This window comes from Micropterus dolomieu, linkage group LG05, assembly GCF_021292245.1.
Source record: "Micropterus dolomieu isolate WLL.071019.BEF.003 ecotype Adirondacks linkage group LG05, ASM2129224v1, whole genome shotgun sequence".
Classification (NCBI taxonomy): Eukaryota; Metazoa; Chordata; class Actinopteri; order Centrarchiformes; family Centrarchidae; genus Micropterus; species Micropterus dolomieu.
Genome location: NC_060154.1, coordinates 26,114,302 through 26,135,163, shown reverse-complemented (window position 1 = coordinate 26,135,163; position 20,862 = coordinate 26,114,302). Strand labels below are relative to the sequence as shown.

The window sequence follows — 20,862 nt, the reverse complement described above, 5'->3', positions numbered from 1 at the left end:
TCTGACATAAGAACATTTTTCTTGGATTTCAAACCAGTTACAAAAGAGAAAAAAAGAGACGTGTTTCAGATAAAAATGGACCATTGTCAAGGAAAAGGCAAAGACACAGATTTAGACCTTGGAGATTTTAGTTCACTTCCATATAAAAAGCACACACACTGTACAGTAAGCAAACATTTAACTGCCAGCACATTTCACCTGGTGGTTCTTCACTGACATCTTCATTAGAATAAGTTTTCTGAAGCAAAAAGGTGCTTCAAAAAGGAAGCTGTCTTTTTATATCCAGTCACACTTTTGTCTCCTGACTGATATATACACAGATCATATAAATAAAAAGAATAAATTAGGGTGACGTCCTGCACAACCAAAGTAATCAGTTCAAACTACTAAAACAAAGAGCTCTGTGTTGAATTGGACTGCAGACATGATATAGGTAAGTAAGATATACGGGGAAGTACATCTATATAAATAAAGAACTGGTAAAATGAAGAGCTTTTGTATTTCCCACGCCTCCTTTGCTCATCCAGACAGTCTGCATATGGCTGATATTAGTCCTTGGCCTATGATTTACAGATTTCATAAATGCTGTTTTAGTAGAATAGGTAGGACACCCTGTAACGCTTTCAACTAAACTATGACAAAGTGCACTCAATAGGATAAATAAACTGACACACAACAGTGCTCTCACATTCACAACTCTGATCATGATCATGGGACAGACAAAATACCATGCTCCACAAAACAATAAGAATGACATCAAACCACTTCGGATTAATGCTTTACGCACGTACATTTCAGAAAGGGGGCTCTGCAGTGTCACCAATACTAATTCTAATAACAGACTAATAACACACTTGACAAATATATGAACAGTATTTTCTCTCACTGAAGCCGAGAAAATGATTTCTCCCTTAATCTGGCTGTTCCCTTCACCTTCAACCCTGCCCCCCTCCATATTTTCAGTTGCTTTAGCTCAAGCGGGAGAAGTCAATATCAAAACTTCCACCAAGATTCACTTCATCAGTCTGTTAAAGGAAACAGCAGGGGCTTCTGGTGTTTTATACACTTGCTGCGAGGTGTTTATTCAGCTTTGGCTTGTATGTTGAAGCATGGGCCAAATTAAAAAGTGGCAAATACAGCCAGCGACAAGCAAAAAAAAAAAAAAGCTCTTTTCCAGAAACACTTTCCTGATATTTGGACAGGCCAGCAGAAATGTCTGATTAAATGTGAAAACAATTAAGACATCCCTTTTTTTGCCTGCTGTTTAAACAAAATAAGAATGTATACGACGGCGGTTGCCAACATTAATTTTAATGAAATTGTGGCTCGGGCCTTGCCAAGTCATTATTAGCCTGTCATGCTAAACCCCTACCAATCAGAAGAGAATGAATCGCTCCAGTGAGCCACTGATGACTATGGGAATTTCCGACGATGGGACGATGTTTTAACAGTCTCGGTCACGTCCTGCCAGTACACACTGCTCTGCTCTGAATAGTGAGAAGCTCAACTATCAGGTTTTTTTTTAGATCTTCAGTGCACTTAAATAAAAATTACATGTGGAAACAAACCACGAGCCAAAACGGAAAAATGGAACCCATGTGTCTCTGCTGTAATTATGAAGTCAAAAATTTTTCTTCAACATCTCTGATTCATAAAGACAATCTCCAAAGCCACATGGAGCGCCCATTAAGCTGCCATACACAACAACATTTCTGCTTTAGGTTAACACTGTAGTGAGTAGTGCATTACAAAAACACAGCAGTTCAGAAAGGTCCAATGGAAACATTTCTGTAACCACTGTGTCACACTGTCAGACATTCATGAGCCTCAGTTTACGGAGCCAAACTCGGAGCTTTGATTGAATATGTAAGTGTATGAGTTTGATTACAGAATGTCCCGGCACGTGTTTTATGTTACACGCTCTGGAGGGATTACCAGAGAGTGGTCCAGCAATTAATCCCCCCTCCGCTGAGCACTTTCACTTCCTGGGCAGCAATGCTGCAAGTCTCTGCTTCTTCATCGGAAGGAAATGGATCTCTTGAGAGCTGACCTTCTTCAGCTTGATAGCTCTGCTCTTAGGAACCTTTTTAAGCGGGTTGTTGGGGTCGTGCTGCTCCCCCTGGGACGCCGACGGCACTGCGTAGAGCTGCTGCAGAGACGCCCCCTGGCTGCCGTCCCGTTTGATGGAAAAGTTCTTGGTGGAGACTCCTGATAGGCCTTTTATCTTTCCGCAAAGGATGGCGGGGATGGCGTCCTTCACAGAGACTATGACCTTAGCCGTCTGCGAGGTGCTGACTATCTCAAGGTTTCCGGCTCTGCTGAGAGACGCCTCCTGACTCAGAGAACTAGACCCACTGGCACTGCTGTCAACCACCCACTTGCGCTGCCGGCTGAACTCCAGTGAAGCCAGGCTGCCCAGGAGTTTGGAATCTAAACTCTGAGTGCATTCAACACCCAGAGACAAAGACGTACCACTAGTATCTTGACTGGAATGGAAAGCTACTTCTCTGTCTGACTGAGTGCACTTTTTCCTCACACCAGGCACTGACAAGTCGAGCACACTGTCCTGCTGCAGACTGGGGTATTCCACTTTTAGTTCAACTGGACATGCTCGGACAGAAAGGTCCAGAGCCTGTCCTTCATCTAGAGGAAGCGAGGATGGGGACACGTTTTGTGGCTGGAATGACGGCATGCATCTAATTGAAGACAGCGAAGGAGAGGTAGTATCTTTTGGAGAAGTCTGAGTGCTTTTACTTACAGTGCAAACCGGTTTTGGCATGTTCCCCTTTGAGTCCTCAGTCTGAGGGGCAGGAATGGGGATGGGAAGAGGGACGGGCAGAGGCACTGGCAGCGGGATGATGACTGGGTAGGGAACTAGAAGCGTGGCAGGAGGGACTAATGGGGCCAGAGGGGAGGCGTAGGGAGGTGTGAGGGGAGGAAGTGGGAAGAAGGTAGAGCCTGGCGACTGACAGGTTGATGAACCTGCCTGGGAAGGGAAGAGATCCTGCAAGATGGCTGCAAAAGCTGGATTCTGCAGGAGAGACAGCAGGTTAGCATCCTGCGTTTGTCCTGCTGACTTCTGATCGACAGCTGGAGGTAAACCGAACGTCAAAGGATTCTGACACAGGACGTTGTTCTGGAGGGGCAGCGGAGGGCAGGTAGCGTTCGGAGGCATCACAGAGGGACTCATGTGTTGAATGACCTGCTGATCCAAGACCAGGGGAAGTGAAACTGGGCTTTGGCTTGTTATCAAGTATGGTGCTGCCCCCATTTGGCCGAGCTGAGGCCCGGCTGCTCCAGTCATCTGGAGGTGAATCGGAAGCATCAGCGGGCTCTCTCCCAGGCACACTGGGTGTAGTACAGTTGTGGCGACTTTAAGCGCCACCCCTCCCGGAGATTCAACAGTGGCACTCACCCCTGAGGGTGCGGGAGGCTCCACCAGGTTAGAGAGCGCTCCTTTGCTCAGTGCTGAATCAGCAGGAGTGAGTGGATTTTCTCCATCCTCCACTTTGGTGGGGATTTCTCCTCCTCCCACCTCTGGGTCGCACACGTCGGTCTGGGACTGTGTCATGGTTACAGACACCTCATCACTACCCTCCATAGTTCAGTTTGAAGAGCCACACGAAATCTTCATCAAGCGCTAGTGACAGGTCTCATCCATTATTCTTGCAGGCAGCTCTAAAACGGAGGAAACAGAGACTTTAGTGATGCCAGTAGTTTTAAAAAAGTGTTTCAATGTGGAAAATCTTACATATGTCTCTGGAATTTGAGCAGCATCATTTGAAGGACACTTGCTCCATGTTGTGTCTAATCCAGCTCAGGAAGGACTTTTTAACAATTGCTGCGAAATATTCCAGAGACATACTGCTTCAAAAAATACCGCTGCAAAGGCTCCCTGTTAAAAAACTCCAAGCCCATAATGTAAAACTGGAGGAGTCCTCCTTTCAATAATGTCCACCCAACTGGCCCTCATCCTACACGTTTACTCAGTGGCAATAGCTCAGTCCGTGACGGGAAAATCTCTCCCACCGTGGGAAAAAGAAAATCGCACAATTAAAATGCATTGTTGGGCCTTACAACTCATCCCAAACAAATACTGTAGAACTGAGTGAGATTTACGGCTCATCGTATATCATCACAAGTAATCAAGTTATAGCAGAGCCATTGTAATATAACACAGGAAATTGAGATTGGGAACACGATTGAGGCTGTCTGTTGTATGTCCCAGAGCGCAATTATCCCCAGCTGTTGCTGTATTCAAGAATTAAAAAGGTAAACAGAGACTGGTCCAACACGAAGGTAATGACAGTTTGCTTGTTCTATGTCATAAATTGCCTTGTTCAGGTGCTATATAAATAAACTTGGCTTGTCCAGAACAGATATGCCTAATAATAATAAAGAAAACGACGGTAGAAATATATTATAATATTCATCGAGCATAAAATTTAATCAACTAAAAGTGAAAACTTGATTTCAGTGAATGACATCACTGACAAAAAACTGCAACTGATTAGTCCCTTCATCGATTAATCAATCAAAAGACAATTAATTGGCAACTGTTTTGAGACAGGAAATAAACTATTTTCTGACATTTTGTGTACCGAACGATTCCTCAATTAAATTAGTAAATAATCTACACACGGATAATAAAAATAATCATTAGTTGCAGCCTTAATCAAACCAACAACAATAAAGAAAAAAGACATATCCAAGTGTTCCTTGTCTTATTTTGGATATACAAAACAGATCTTGCTGCTTGTGCTTTCCTGATTAAAGACATACAGTAGTAAAGTGTTTACATTTTTTAATTTGCCCTAATTTGCCCATCTGTCCATTCTTCCCCTCCTCCACTTGTCTCTCTTGATATAGGTCTTCAGTTGAGGAGGTTAAGCCTGGGGTGACAAGCCACATGCAGCTGAAGGGACAGAGGCTACAACATCTGCATAGAAAAGGTGATACTGGAATAAATGAACCAGTTCACAATTGATGGACTACCCACCTATGTATCTATCATGCTTTTATCAAGCCTACTGTGTCTTGGCTTTCCTCTTCACATGACACTTCCACACAACACATGTCCTGCCTACACTGGCTGTCAAACCTCATCCATCTGTAGTGGTAAAACATCCCTTGGGTGCCTGGAGATACAATGCATCCGATGTCAGCACGGTCAATTATTCATGCTGATGGGGAGCACCATGGATAATATGTTCAGGTCATTGGAAGGGGAACACTTTAAAAAACCTGAAATGTAACAACAAAGTATGCCATACCTTTTAGGCTCAAAACCCAATTAAACGCACACATGCAGTTCCAATTTTGTAAAAGCGTGACACTTTTTTTTTTCCTGAACAGCCTTCATGTGGTGTTGGGTTGCCTCACTGAGCAGCGAGGAGGAGCGCTCTATCCCCCCAGGCTGGTTTAATATTGTTCTGTAGCATAGATGAGACATTGTAATATGGCTCTGACGGATTACACGGAGGATTCTACAGCCAGACGGCCGGCCGATAACCTTGTCGCTGTTTCACACATGGGAAAGGTCTGGGAAGTAAGTGTGTGCCTCTGGCATACAAAAACACGCTTAAACATACTCAAAAAGAACCCAATAAAAGCTTCTTTGCATTTATAGCTTGAGGCTTCTGTGTTCGCTTGTCTTTTCCCTACAACAAGGTCTAGAGGTGGTGAGTGTTTAAGGGGTCGGCTGTCTGAGTGATGGGCCGGCAGGTCATATTTGCCTCTTCTTATATACCACACATGCTGCTTTGTCCTGACAGGGAAGACTCATCCCGCAAGGTACGGGATCACAGCCCAGACTTAGACAAATTGTTGACACGAGAGTCCAAGCATACATCTGTCTTACACAAACATACTGCATGCATGCATGAGCAAGACTCTTCCAACTGTTTTTCCTTTTCTTAAAATCCTCAGTACTTCACTTATTCCGCTTTCTACAAGAATTGGATCTAATGTTCTCATTTAAGCCTGAATAACAAATTTGGACCAACTTTATTTTTCACCCTTTTGATGGTTTGACTTGCATTCCAGGAAGTTTGTGGCAAGACATTTCCTGCTTGATAACACGGTCATGAGGTCTGTGACACGATGAAGCCCATGCTGACCAATATGAAAGAAGTCTTTCTTGGTTGAAACTCCCCTACTGTCACGGACTCTAATGTTTTGGCCTGAGTGTGCACTGAGTGAGGAAAATAACCCAGATAATAAACTCAGTTTAATGGGGTCCATCTTAACTCAGCTGTCAGGGTGAAATAACTTTGCAAGCCTTAACTTCATGTTTTATGAGAAGAAATAAAAGCTATGTTAGTGAGCATTACTCTGAGCTTTCAGGTCAGGTGACGTGATGCTACGCAGTAATCACAGCCAGGGTGACATGCTGCTGCCCCCCCCTCCAGCACACGCAGCAGTTCACAGCTCACTGCTCCAACCTCTCTCCGCTTAAATCATGTGACTACAATGTGAAACTCTGCAGACGAGCAGCAGAAGAGGGAAAGTTTAACCAGCAAAATCTCGAGCGAGCCAAAGTACACAGAGACCATGTTCATCTTTGTTTTCTTCCCCGTTACATTATCTGACTCTGTGACTTTGCTTTGTCTCTGTGTTATCACAGAGACGGAAGGTCAATGAAAGATGTCATCTAAGCACCAATAAACAACTCTTGGATTCTTGCTAATGTGCCACAAGTCAGCTAAACCGTTCCTCTGCATGTCAACTTAAAGTTGACTTCTATAACCCTCAAAGATGAGCTGCTGCCATCTCCTCGGGCTAACTAACACCTCTTAAACAAGCCCTGGCTGTGCTCGGGCACAAATTAAAAAAGTAGGGGTCTGAGAATTGTCAGAAAATGTAAACACAACCGTAATATCCATAAAGACCTTCAGGTTAATCGTACTAATCTTCCTAAATCCAGATTGTTAACAGACTTAGAGTTTCCCGCATTCCACATGATGATACGGTTTGTAGATTAGGTTGTTAAAAATAGCGGTGGCGTAATGCAGTTTACATTAACCATGAGCTAATGTAAGAAACATGCAACACAAACAAACCTGCAATCTTGTCGCTGAATAACGTGGACTGATAAGACCGGCAGCAGCACATCCAGTGCTTTTTGTAGCTCCCACATCATCTGTAAGAGGTTTGTGTTCACTAGCCAGTAACAGCTAATTGAGTAAATAGGCAAGAAGAGACCTAAAAGAAAGCCAAATGAAATCCCTCCCCTGTCCCCATTACTGTAATGATTTCCACATTTCCTTTTTTTTCCCTTCTCCTTGCCTCATTGATGGAATGTACGCCGTAGTAAGTCAATAGCAGCGAGAAAAACAACGGCTTCACTTCAATCACTGCACTCCAAACACGTTACAAGAACTGCTCTCTGTCTTTGCTCATATAATATAATTTCCTCGCTATGAGTTTTAGAGTTCAGACCAGAGGGAACAAAGCACCAGGGATGGGTGGCGCATGGCTGGTGATCTAAAAGGTCATCGCCCTCAACACCCCTCCTCTCCAATAGCCAATTACATCTCATTAGGGAGGCACACACAGAGCCTCAATATGAGCTTCACATCCTCAGACTGATGCAGGCTGCTCTCACATGCATGCAGATTGTCTTTTATTCAGCTGGTTGTCCTCCAGCTGATCTCCTAAAGCCCACAGCATTAGTCAAATCTGATGAATAATGGAAGACTTAATAATTAATACAACTGGAAGAATCACCATTGTGTAACAACAAGTCACTGTTTTATCCGTCCATATTGGCCATTGAGGATCTTTTAACCGTTTTAAATGTTTTTATTCCAAGGGCTTACACCCCTGGGTCAAACATTGTTGTGTATATGAACTATATTGTGCTCATTAGCATATTAGCAAATGGGTGAATTGACAAGACACACTGGATATATTAGTAATTTCCCTGCATACAAATAAAATCTGAAATGCGATCAGAAATATTAGAAATTAAAATGCAAATGATGTTTTCCTGCAATGTGAAAAAGACCATGATTAAGACACAAACTGGGTTTTTCGGCAGAAGCAGAAGAGTATTTCTTCCTTTTCTTACAGGAGCTCTGTCATTACACGTGTGACAGGACACCTATATAAGCAAATGCACAAGCTATTAAAGCCAAGACTACTAACGTTAACAGGCCCTGAGTGTGACGCTGCAGGGTTCATCTGAGGAGATCGTCCTTATTTCTTCACTGGCGACATTTGTATTTCTCTCCAGATCGTCCTCCCAGACATATATGCGCATTATCAGCTCGGTCCCTGATGTGGCTGGTGCGGCTGCAGCAAGCCGACGGTTCGCCATGAAATGCAGCAGGGAGGCTGTGCGCCGTTTATGCGCACGTCTCCACACATCACACGGCGATAACATGAAGGGCCGAGGGCGCGTGACGCTCCGCTCGCTGCCACACAGACAGTAACGTATGGCAGAGAGAGAGAGGGGTCCTCGTGCTAAAACAAACCTATTATTTGTCAAGTTGCCGTTCACCTGGCGTATATTTAAAAAAAAAAAAAAAATACACGAGCTCGCGCTGAAAGACTGTACGCGTTTTTACGATACAAGCTAGCTGCGCAAATCGCCTCTGAAATTTGAAAATAAAAGGCTTTAATACGTTTTAAAAACGGATAGTGTGCCACTAGCAAAACAATTCCCAGTTAACCCACGGGCTAATGTTAAAACGAAGTAATGTTTCAGCAAATAAGCGACGTACAAATCAGAAAAGCGTTGGCTCACCCTGCTCTCATCTCCTTTCCTTTAATGTTAATTATTCCATAAAATTCCGGTTTTGCTCCAAACACCAACATTTACTTACCTATCAAGCAGAGGAGCATTAGCAGCTTTGCAGGTCAGCTGCCCTCTCTCAATTATCAATGAATGAGACTTTAAAATAAATAGATATGGCTTCTATTTATCTCTTCATTGCGGTCCGCCGTGGCGACTCCAGACTGAAGCTGCGCACGCAGCACAGTCAGCGGTCCTCCCTCCTCCTCTCCACACAGGGACACTTGTTAAAAAGACATATATTAAGAAGAAAGTAGATTAATAATAATAATGACAGCAATATATTTCAAAAGGTAAAAATAAATAGTCCTTACATAAACTGAAGATACTATTTATTTGGTACCACTCCTATTAATTAAATCCATTAAATTGCTAGTGCAACCTAGGCAGTGGTTCCCAAATCAAGGGTCGGGAGCCCCACAAGGGGTCGCAAGTTAAGGCTAAAGGGTTTGTGAGATTATTAATAGGATAGGAAAGCAGGAACAAAAAACAACATACAGGCCTAAACAACATTTTTCAGACTTCCCTAAAAAAAAATCCTATGAATTTGTGGATAATATGTGGCATTTCAAACCCAGAAATGTGAAATGTGTTTACAGATTTGCATGTAATCAACTTACAATACATGGGGAATACAGTTTACAATAATAAATTAATAATTCATTCATATTTATTTGGACTAAAATTTAGGGGTTTTTTTCTTCAGGGACAGCTATATTTCCCCTAAAATTAGTCCCCAATTACAGACCTGTAAAATAAAGTGTGGAGTGGATGGTGTGGACATAACCAGCCTGTAATGTGGCGATAGAAAGATGCAAATGTGACGCCACACTCTTGCAGTCCTGCAGATACAATGTAGGAGCATTATAGGAATAGTATATGCTCTCTGAGTGCTGTAGGGCTTTTAGACATGATTTTATTCTTTCGTTTTAAACAGTAGGCTATAGTAGTAGTAGGCATCAGCCTGGTGAGCATCTGATGACAGAGGCGGAGGAGAATGGAGTTTGGCAGCTGCGGATGAAAGTCTGGTAGTGACAGGCCCGGGTGAGCAGGATCCCCTGGGTCTCCATATCAGTCTCAGCCAGCCTTAGGCTCTGCCTCAGGGACCCGGAGCCTCTCATTGTTCCGCAGGGAGGCTGTTTAATGCACTATAATGAGCCTCACAATATACCCTGGTGGCCTGGTGGTGACTTTGGTGTGGTTACCTCCTCTGTGCTCCTCCCCCCACCCTGTCTACGTTCAGTATTACCAGAGACAATTTAGAGCCTAAAAGGACTTTGGTATTACTCACACATGGAAGGGAGTACAGCTCAGATCAGGACTGAATGTGTTGTTCTTTTGATGTACCACACTGCAATCGATACATCTTAACTAAAGCTAGAGCCATGAATATTAGACAATTTTCTACCTATAGTGTGGACGGATGTCTCTTGTGGGGGCTCTCATCTATACTGTCTATACCAATTCATTCTGTGTGGATCAGCTCCAGACAGTTTCTGACACATTTATGCTACACAAGCTGGACAAATGTGTCAATAGACATTAAAAATGCAAATAGGGAGGCTGAATGATCCTAAATGCTACACACTAGTCCCTTCATATGGATTAGACACCTGCAATTATAATTACTACTTACATATAAATGAGTCCTCTGAAGGTCTTTTGATTGCGCTTTGCATTTAGGGACAGTGCAAAAATGACTGGGGTTGGGAGAGGGTCTGAATCTCTTATCAATTTAAATTTATTTTAAACTTATTTTTAAAAAGAGCCTCCCCAAGGTTATGAAATATATCATAATATCTCGAAACAATTAATAATTAATGACGAACATAACAAAATGGTGAAAATGCAGCCACTCTATTTTGAATAAAGAGCTGCTAAATAAATTGTTCTTATTAAGGCCATTTTAAAATATAAATATGAGTCAATAAAAAAAAAACATCCCTTGCTCTCCCGGTAAAGTTAGCCCCTCCTTAAACAAAAATAAAATAAAAATGACATTACCCTCCCTCTAATCTTTTCCCACTCCCCCACCCATGTGATAATTTCCGTAGTCCCTTACGTCCGCAGTGAGTGAGTGCTGAGAAGCTGTGTGTGTTCTTTTGAAGGTTTTCATTTCCCTTTGTCCAAGTTCTTCATAATCTGACAATGATAGAAGTCACATTGCGCTGACATTCGCTTTTAAGGCCTATACAATTTCTGCTGTACTGTCATTAGAGCAAGAGCGCAAATGATGACACAAAGCCTGCTGTACAAAACACAGACAAACACTGAAAGAGACATGAAAGACATCTCTGTGGTCAACCACCATCAAAGCTTGTAGGATCATTCTTCACAATTAGGCGCCTACCTCAAATCATCATAGTTCCATTTTGTTCTCCATCTGGGCACATTGCTTACTTGTGATACATCTCATATCTTTCTCTTGAGAATGAAAATACTTTATTTCTCACACCAATGCATCCTGTCCCTAATGTTAATCTGGGTCAGGGTTCAGGGTCACTGTGTCCTTTGATGGGTACCCACTTGGGATGCCAAACAGGCCAGGGCTTTGTTTACCTTTTTTTCCCTCTTCACTCACAATCTCAGCTCAGTCGACATGCATCGACTGAGAACAAGGCGTTTTTGTCTGTCACAGGCCCGTTTGACGTTAGCAAGAGGAACAAAGAGAATTCACACTGACTGGAGCTGGAACACGACCATGAAAATGACATAACACATGCAGAGATGACATGTTGATAACTACAGCTAAGCCTTGAGCCTGTTAGGTAGAGAGGAAGCAGTTCATACTTAAAATGTTTAAAAAAAACAAAAAACAAATCTCAGCTGTGTTGTTTCAGGACAATATCAATATCAATTTACCACCAATTTAAACACTCTCTAGTTTTCATATTAAATGAATGGCTGCTGTGCCATTTTTGTGATTCAAAATAAGCCTCTACTTCTAAGGTTCTTATTTCTTGCCATTTCAATCTGTTAAGAAAGAAAACTATGGTTTGGATATGAATTTATGTGACTATGTTCTCCAATTGTTCATGCACAGAATCTTTAATATACTTAATTTATAATGTCTTTTTCTAATTCTACTATCCTGTGAAACCATTACTTTTTACATTCTGGTTTTGTTGTAAGATATGGCGCCATCTCTTGAACACAAAGCTGGCACTGCAGTCCAGTAAGGAACGTGAGCTCTGAATATGAATATGGCATTTTATTTATATGGAGGAAGTATTCAGTATTCAGATACTTTAATGAAGTATAGGTAGCAACACCACGCTGTAAACACACTTTATTGAAAATGGCAAGTATTACCTGCAAAATGTACTGGAAGTACTCAAAGCTGAGAAATGGCCCCTGTGATTGTTATATTTTATTAGATTGTTATGCATTAGGGTGTAGGTGGCATTTTACTGTTGTAGCTGGTCGAGCTGGAGCTAATTTAATAGCTAATAAGCTATTTCAAATAGTTTTGGGTGGTTTAATCAATAACAGGATAACAATGCATCATATTTTATAAAGGTGGGCCTCCCCAGGGTCCTCCAAACTGATCCAGGGGACGTTCAGTGAAAAAATATTACATTAGCTATTAAAAGGAGATTTCATAGCATATCCTAACGGGGTGTGATTATTAAGAGATAGTTCAGAGATACAGTAGTTTGGGGGAATTTTACTCTTTCCCACTTTCCCAGAATCAGAAGCAGTAAATGCCTTTAGACAGACCTCTTTTTATGTATTTGGTGAAGTCTGAAATTATATCAAACAGCAATATTAGAGGTTATCTTGGCTCAGTTGTTTAGTGTCTATGGCGTCAAATAACATAATCATGATCCCTTAGGCATCTAGCGCTTGAGAGAAACTAACCACGTAAACTAAGAGGGGGTGAGGGGGCACCTTTTTCCAAGCTTTGTCTCAGGGGAGGCCCACAGTCCCAGACTTTGAAAACCCCCGTATTATACCACTGGAACCACAGCTAATGTAATATCTTCTGTTACAGTAAATCATGATATATTGTCCTCATACACTTGTGGCTGAAAATAAACAGATTTTAAACAAGAACTATTAACATCACCACTGATCCAAAGAGTAATTTTCAAAGCAGTCACATTTATTTGTCTTTTTTATACACATTTGCTAAGCAGCCTGTTGTGCTAGCACTTGGCTTTGATAGGATTTACTATGGGACTTCCACAATGCTTACTAAAAAATAAATACAAGACAAAGTGTTCCACAGCTCAAAAATATACAAAGGTTTCAAATGAATGTAAACTTTTTTTTTTTACATAAGAAACAGTTCAACAACCTTTGTGACAGTTCCAAAAGTTATTGTATTCACAAGTTTATACAAAAAATTACAAAGCTGATAGCTACAGTATGTAGAGGTTGATCTGAAGTCCAAATGAAATGCATCTAGTACCATAAGTTACGCTGTAATTCTTCTTTAGTGTTGGTTTTATGTTTTCAAGAATGTTTCAGACACGTTGACGAGAAGAGGAAAAACAGTTGGATGACACTATCATGCACGTTCTAGCCTTTGGCAGAAGCATCTAGTCCACTCCTATAGTGTACTCAGAGTGTGGATATTATTTAAGGAAAATCAATTATCTCATTGTAAAGGTCTCTCCAGATACAGCAAGAGACAAATTAAACTTCACAAATATCACTTTATCAGTGCAAAAAGAACTAGTATAGGAGTATGGAATATATATATATATATATATATATATATATATATATATAGAGAGAGAGAGAGAGAGAGAGAGAGAGAGAGAGAGAGAGAGAGAGAGAGAGACTGGAATGAAGGTTCACAGACATAACCCATTGTTTACCCTGTTACATAACATGACGTTGCATTAGTATGGATTATTATTAAGGCCAAAATGAAGTTGATATTTACAGTGTACCAATAAGTCTTCCACAGGGAAAAATGGCTACATAGACTCATTTTTGCATAATGGTAGTGACAGTACCATCACTGTGATAAACACCATATATAATTTTGTTGTGAATATGTGGGACAAAAAACTAAAAGACTCAGGGTGGCAGGGTTACAACTAAAATCTCACTTGTAGCTTATGACTGTACGTGCCATCTTTTAATGACATTAATGAGTTGCTTTCCATATTTGTCTCTGCAACCAGTGTCTGAAATAAGATTTAAAATGGGTCTCTTATCAACAAAATAAGTATCTGAATAAACTATGTTATTAATAATACCAGCAATTCATTGCATGCTTCCATCCAAAGATTTCAGTTTTAGTTTTTTTTTTTAAAGGTGTAAACCAAATCAGGCAGTGTACAGAGATTTTCTGCGTCAGTTAAAAAAATAAATATATTTAGATTGTTGCGACACAGAAAATATGAAGCCATAGCAGGTTGGATTCTGATGGGGAATAAAATAGACAAGCATTTGGTACAAAATAGCAGCAAATGCCACATAAAGAAATCCAGAATGTTCTCATTTCATCACAGACAATAACCTGGCTCCAAATGTAACCTTACATCCTCCATCAAAACTGAAAAACCTCACAAAAACACTCAACCTGCTGAGGCCCAAACTGCTTCGCCACTTGTTGTCTCTCGCTGAGCAGAGTAAAATAAGGTATATTTGATCCTCCAGAACACTTTCCACTTGCCTCTTTCAACAATTCATAAACACACCAAGTCAGCAAACCAGAAATGACCATTATTACTTTTTTAAAAACCCTCCTCCTTATTCTTTTACAGCTCTCCTATTTCACAACCTCCGACCCTTTGATCACTTTTTCATCTCCCATGTTAACACCTCCTCCCTTCTCGTCTCCTAAGATTGTCAACTTTGACATTTCCTGTCTCACCCTCTAATTACTCATCGTATTGCATGAGAATTTTAAAATATTGTGATAACAGGGTATCTTTGATATCATTTACAATATACTTTGAAAAGGATCATCATCAATATGAATTGACGCATTGAGGCTTCACATTTTCGTCCTCTGCTGTTTCTCACACAGTGTTAGTCCTGATGGCTTGAAGAAATGTAAAAATTGTGTCTAATTGCATAGGTATTCACAGAATACATAAAGTTAATCCAATAAATATTTTCTATTTTAACAGGATACTGATAAAAATATCAAACTGTGATATATTTTTTTTATTCTGGAGAGAAATCTAACAGCAGAACAGCTAAGATTTAACATTAACATACTGTAGAAGGGCTTAAGGAAGGCAACCAGATGGGTGTGCGTGACACAAACTAAGCAAATAATAGAACCATGTAAGCCTGTTCATCAAGCATATGTTTCTACAGAATGCAGATGCTTAATAATCTGGTTCCCTGTTTCTAATGTGTTCATAAAAGTGTTCATATCATGAGGATATTTCTTAGACATACAGCATGTATAAAACATTTCTGAACACAGGTAAAAATGTTTAAAGTAGCCACAGAAAAACAAGCTAAGCCATTAACCCTAATGTTCTGTAAACCACATTATCTTCATCAATGCTCCTGCCCTCACCACACCTCATATATATTATAACTCCCTCTGGTCCATTAGTTTTACTGTGAACTAACAGAATAATTTCATAACTTTTGACACTTTCTACTCTGTTTTACTACGTAGAGCCCTGTGATGAGCGGTCGTCATGAGGACTTCCGTCTGAGTTCTCCGTCTCGCCCTCAGAGATCGCCTGCATGGGCGTTGAGTACAGTCTGCTGCGCATGCTGTAACGGCTGCTGTTAGCGGGCGGGGGAATTCTGGAGCGGCCCTGTCTGGAAGCAGCAGATGTGGGGAAGGATTTCGGGGAGAAGCCCTCTGCGTTGGCTTTGGGGTAAGGGCTGGAGAGCTGATCCGGTCCTGACGGATATTGCTGTTGCTGCAGGGGGGAGGCGGGCTCTTCGGGCTGTCTGGGTGACTCCGTTAGGAAATCTCCGGGAAATTTAGGAGCGATGGGGCTCTTGAGGATCTCTGTAGCAGACATGCGGTAATTTGATTCCGAGCGGCTGCCCTTTTTAAGCAGCAGCAGTTTGAACTCCTCGTTGGAGGTGCTGGACTTCTTTGCGTTCCTGTAGATGGGCCCGGGGGCTCTGTGCAGGCCTGGTGGGGTCACAGCAGAGGAGGGTGACACCAGCGAGACGGGGGAGCTCACAGTGCTGCTGGGTGGTGTGTTCCCCGACGAAGCACTGAGGCGGTTCCTCACACCCAACTCAGTGGAATCCTTCCTGCCCAACACTTTCCTTTTGGACCTGAACATGAAGAATCCAGTTAAGAATCTCTGTAAACGTAAAGCGGAGACAAAGAGGCTGCAATCCAAACTGCTTACCTGTGTATCATAGCAAACAGATCTTCAGTGGTCCGAGCTTTGGTGGGTGACAGAAACACGCTGTCTTCCTCTGGCCTGGACTCGTCACTCAGAGGGGACAGTGCACTATCACTGGGTGTAGAGTCTGTTAACAGAAACCAGGCAACATTTAAATACACTGCATGCACCGTATATTCTACACCAGTGGTTACCAGTGTTTCTAACATGTGACCACTTAAAAAGAATCAGTACCCAGCTAATGATTAACATTATTAATCAAAAGCCCACCACTCTTTAGACTAATTAAATATTTGTTTCATCTTTAAAGACGGAAAATAGCCCAAGTAAAATTGCAAAACCCAGAAACACTCATTAAAAATGATATAAAACATACAAATGCAGCACAAACTCACCGCAGGAAACAGAGAGGTTTTTGTGTGTGTATAAACTCTCAATAAATAATACCTAAAGAAGTTTTTTTACTGAGATGTTTTACTTTGATTGTTGATTATTTAGTCATGAACATTTACTGTTATAGGGAAATAAGACTGAAGCCAAGTTTTCAAGAACTTTAACAATCATCAAAACTGTAATTTTCTATCCACAGAGTAATTTGAAACAAAAAAGGTCAGAAAAGCATCGGTTTAAAATAAAATATAACATTTTGGTTTTTGGATTCCAAGGAGGGTTAAATAAAGGGCAACTGGACTTGGATGGAGACGCTTGAAGACGTTATGTGGCAGAAATATTTTCTTTTTTGTCTTTCTTTAATCCTATCCTGTTAGTCATATTAGTCCTCAGATTTATCATGCGATCCCCTAGGAGGCGGATCCCATGTTGCTCTACACAATGTACAAAACCTGCGAGAAGGACATTATAATGAAACTAAACAGGAAAATAGCAAATGCTCTAAGACCCAGTAACGGTTTGTGTCCTGGGGGTTGGGAATCTCTGCTGTACATGACCACAAATGTCAAGGATCATAACAAATATACCATGCAGCAGTGATAGAGACAGCAACAATTTACCTTTACTGAAGTAATCCTCTGTCTCCTCCTTGCCATCCTGAGAGGCACATTCGGCTGAAACACCTGACGACTCACATTCCACTTCTGTGCTACCTTCATCACTGATGAAACTCCCTTGCAACGTCTCTGATTGGCAGTTAGTAGCAGGCTCTTTATCATTACCGTTGGATATCTCGGGTGAACTGTGCTGAACAGAAAGAGGAGGACCTGGTTTTATCTGACACAGTTCTTCTTCTTCAGACGACTCAGTTCTTTGCTGTTGTAAAGGCCCCGACTGCGAGCTGCAGTCTCCAAAGCAGACATGCGTTTCCACCGACCCTCTGCACGTCTCTCCTTCATGACTAGTACTCCTCTCGGGGATTTCTAATGATGGCTCTGACTGCAGCCGGAACACCGTCGTACCCTCCAAAGGAGCCTCTCTGTCCTGCTTTGTCCTCGTCTCACTCTGACATGCTGCTTCTCCTTCCGCAAGCTCTTCATTTGAGGTAAACACAGATTCACACGACCCCTTCGAGGGTGTGTGATGTTGATGAGAGTTATGTAACAGGGGACTCTTAAGCTCTAAGGGTTTACTACAGGAAAGAGTGCTAGTTAGGTTCACAGCCGGACATTTGAGTCTGGAAGTTGTTTTGTACTCATGACTTCCTTCACATTCCTTACTGATGGATCGGAGCTGTACTGAGTGCAGCACCGTGGGTGTGATGGACATGGAATGGGCATTAAACACCTCTGAGTTAGAGGGCGCTATAGGTTTGGCTGACAATGCAGCTTTTTGTTTGTTTTGGTGAAGGGCTTGAATCTGGTTCCTGTAAGCTGAAGCCTTGTTGCCGACACTAGGAAGGGCACTTAAGTCGAGGTGTGAGGGAGGGATTATTGGCAGCTCCAGGTCTCTCTTCGAGGTGGCTCCATCCCTGCAGGAGAGCGACTGCAGTGACAGCGTCGAAAGAGACGACTTCCTCTCCGGGACTTTGGGCTTCCTCTTGCCACTGGATGGCGACAGTGGTCCAGGAAAGAAGGCTGAGGGGAATGAGGAGGTGGGGGTTTCTGACTGACTGGAGTAGCCGCTGGATGGGCTGGCCAGGCCTGCCAGCTTCTCTGGAGACGTTAGCTTGAAGTCTCCTTCCACTGATGGAAGTGAGGGGGTGGTGGCTCTGGAGCCAGACTGGGACGTCTGGGACTCAGAGCTTTCTTGTGACTTGATGCATTCGATAACAGTTGTACCTGTTGCTGTGCTTGAGTTTGACAAAGATCGGTAAGGATCGCTGGATTTTAAATCATTCAGGAGCCACAGATCTGCATAGTCTGACTGTACAACCCCCTCATCCTTAAAGGAATGTGCATCTGTGGAGCTAAACACGCCAAACTCAGGTAGATCAGCTGAGCCCTGAACCCCCCAGACCACAAGGGGCTCTCTGACCAGTGAAGAGTTTTCTATATGACCTGGAGAGCCAGGCAAAACCAGCTGCAGTTTCCTCTCCTTGGAAGACGGTGGAAGTTGCTGCCCGCAAGTAATCTTTGGTTCTTTCTTGTCAGGGATGTTTCCCTCACTGCATATTTTTCTTAAGGATGAACTCCTCTTAGGCGGAGACGGCTTCACCTTTGGTTTTCTTAAAGAGAGGCAGCGTCTTCCCAAAGTCACGTGACCACTTAAGTCCGACAGGCCGCAGTCAGAGCCAGGGGCTGCATAGTTATAAGTGAAGCTTTTGCTACCTTTTAGGCCGCAGTCAAAGTGCATGGAGGTGTAATAGCCTTCAGTGTCTACTGAGTAGTGAGAGACGGTGTCAGCTTTCTCCGACGGTGGTTTGTCAGAGTAGCTGCTCTCACAGGTGGCCATGCTGGTGAAGCTTGGGCAGCCCAGGCTGCTCTCAGCCTCTCTCCCCAGCTCAGGGCTGAAGTCCTGTGAGTGTGGAGGGTCTGGGTAACTCCACTCCCCCTCAATGGGAGTGCTGTCCCCTGCTTCCTCTAATATGTCCATAGCTGTGGACGAGAAGGAGCCTGCCCGCTGGGTCCTGAGGCCTGGGTAGTGGTCCAGTAGGAAGCTGGTCTGGTCATCGTTAGTGTGAGTGGCAGCGTTTAAGGACAGCTCAGAGTCACAGTGTGAGGAGCCCGTCAGCTGTGGAGAGGCTGCTGGGGGGATTGTTTCTGAGGTTTGTGAGGGGCATGTGGAGCTGCTTCCGCTCCAGTTCCCACTTGAGGACTGGTGGTCGTCCTTATGGTCCATCTGGCCTCCCAGCACCCCTGCTGCTGAAACGGAGTGGAGGGGGCTACTGAAGGTGTCTGAACTGGATGAGATCTCGCAGCTGCCCATGTCGGCCTTCCTGGGCAGCTGGGATCTGGTCTTCTCCATCCAGCTGCGCTCCGGACTCTCTGAGAGCTGCTTGTACTTCAGGCCCAGCTGGTGCTCAGACATGGCCTGGTCATCCGTGCTCTCTCCTTCATCCTTCAGAATCAACTCCCCAGGTACAGACAAGAAGTCCTCAGTGTCGAAGGGCGAAAGCTCCTCCTCATCGTCGCTGTCATTATGCCCGTTGTCTATCATCCGGCTTCCATCTCGGGGGAGACTCCGGGAGCGCAGGTGTGCGTCCACAGAGGCGGTAAACATGGCCACAGCGCTGTCCGGCAGGGAGGAGATGTTGCCTGCAGAGTGGGAAAGGGAGAGGGAGAGTCCCTGGCCTCTCTGGGCCCTGATCCTCCTCCGAGACGGCGCTCCTGAGATCAAAAAGTCTTCTGTCTGGCAACCTGAGTCTCTTGTGCTGAGATGGCTGGCCAGCTCCTCATTGGAGGGAGTGATATCGAGGCTGGCATGAACTATCACTGTCCGCTCTCTGGAACCAGGAGAGTCATCAGAATCTGGGAGATGAAAGGCACACAAGGACAATAAGCACATATAAAAACTATAGATTAAAACTGAGATGAGTGCACTTTATTTATATTGCGTTCCTTAAACTTTTATTTCTGTATTTCGGTGTCTTTTTTCACAATAATACAAACATATAAAATCTTATTATTCAGTGGGAACTTTTGCTGTCATTCCCCATCTTTCTCTGTTCCCTCATTTCCTGTCATCTCTCTACTGCCGTCTGGCTGATAAAAGCATGAAATGCCCTAAAAATATCTTTAAAAAACAGGACAAACTAACACTGAAAATATGTCTCCTATCACTAGTGGATGTTTCTCATATTTATATTGCCACATTATAAAGCTGACCATTCTGCTTTTCTTCTGTAGTATACTGATGTGGAGGAGATTTAATAACATATAATGTACTGAACTGCTTTGTATTACTATTAGCCACATTGTCTCTACAATGAAACATGTAACATATGATTTTGACCCCTAACACTAAACCCTTCTTGTTGACATGACACCAAGTGTAAAGCATTACAGCAAATAACAGAAACATCCCCTTTGTTTTACTTTGTTTTACTACAGAAGCGGCTTGAATAAAATGTCAGATATCACGTGTGTTTGTGACTGACAGGGATAGTCTTATGATGAAGTCACAATGAGTTACATACCTAAGTCTTGCTGCACCTGTCTGGGAACGCCGGCGACAGTCCTCCGTCTCCTCAGCTTCCTCCTCCTCTGAAGCACAGACTGCGAGTGGACGAGCGAGCAGCGCACACTAGCATCTCTGTCAAAGCCAACCCCTGCAACGGAGACGATACATCTGAGGAATCTTTGTTTAGTGGCAACTGCAGCGATTCCTTCTTTAACTCTCACACTGTCTCGTGAAAAAAACAACAACAAAGAACTGTAA

At 42.9% G+C, this 20,862-nt stretch overlaps 3 protein-coding genes across 6 annotated transcripts in view; all 3 read right to left on the bottom strand.

The window, feature by feature from the left end:
* Positions 1-20,862, bottom strand: part of LOC123971410 (cytoplasmic FMR1-interacting protein 1 homolog) — a 1,205,200-nt gene that overhangs the window by 283,079 nt on the left and 901,259 nt on the right. The gene's annotated exons all lie outside the window — the stretch shown is intronic.
* Positions 111-8,967, bottom strand: LOC123971431 (retinoic acid-induced protein 2-like). Of its 2 annotated transcripts, none has more exons than XM_046050264.1 (2): positions 8,829-8,967; positions 111-3,678 (listed from the first exon to the last, which is right to left on the bottom strand). In XM_046050264.1, exon 2 carries the CDS (start codon positions 3,599-3,601, stop codon positions 1,979-1,981), a length of 1,623 nt encoding a protein of 540 aa, XP_045906220.1. In that variant the 5' UTR covers positions 3,602-3,678; positions 8,829-8,967; the 3' UTR covers positions 111-1,978. The 2 variants fall into 2 exon arrangements, with proteins under 2 accessions (XP_045906220.1, XP_045906221.1); XM_046050265.1 differs by lacking the exon at positions 8,829-8,967 and adding an exon at positions 8,149-8,368.
* nhsa (Nance-Horan syndrome a (congenital cataracts and dental anomalies)) overlaps positions 12,882-20,862 on the bottom strand; it is a 58,767-nt gene continuing 50,786 nt past the window's right edge. For all 3 annotated transcript variants that reach the window (XM_046050187.1, XM_046050188.1, XM_046050189.1), the window contains exons 6-9: positions 20,621-20,752; positions 17,103-19,952; positions 16,096-16,219; positions 12,882-16,018 (exon numbers count right to left, since the gene is read on the bottom strand). In XM_046050187.1, the coding sequence (XP_045906143.1) occupies positions 15,388-16,018; positions 16,096-16,219; positions 17,103-19,952; positions 20,621-20,752 (3,737 nt within the window). In that variant the 3' untranslated portion in view covers positions 12,882-15,387. The remainder of the gene's footprint in view (positions 16,019-16,095; positions 16,220-17,102; positions 19,953-20,620; positions 20,753-20,862) is intronic.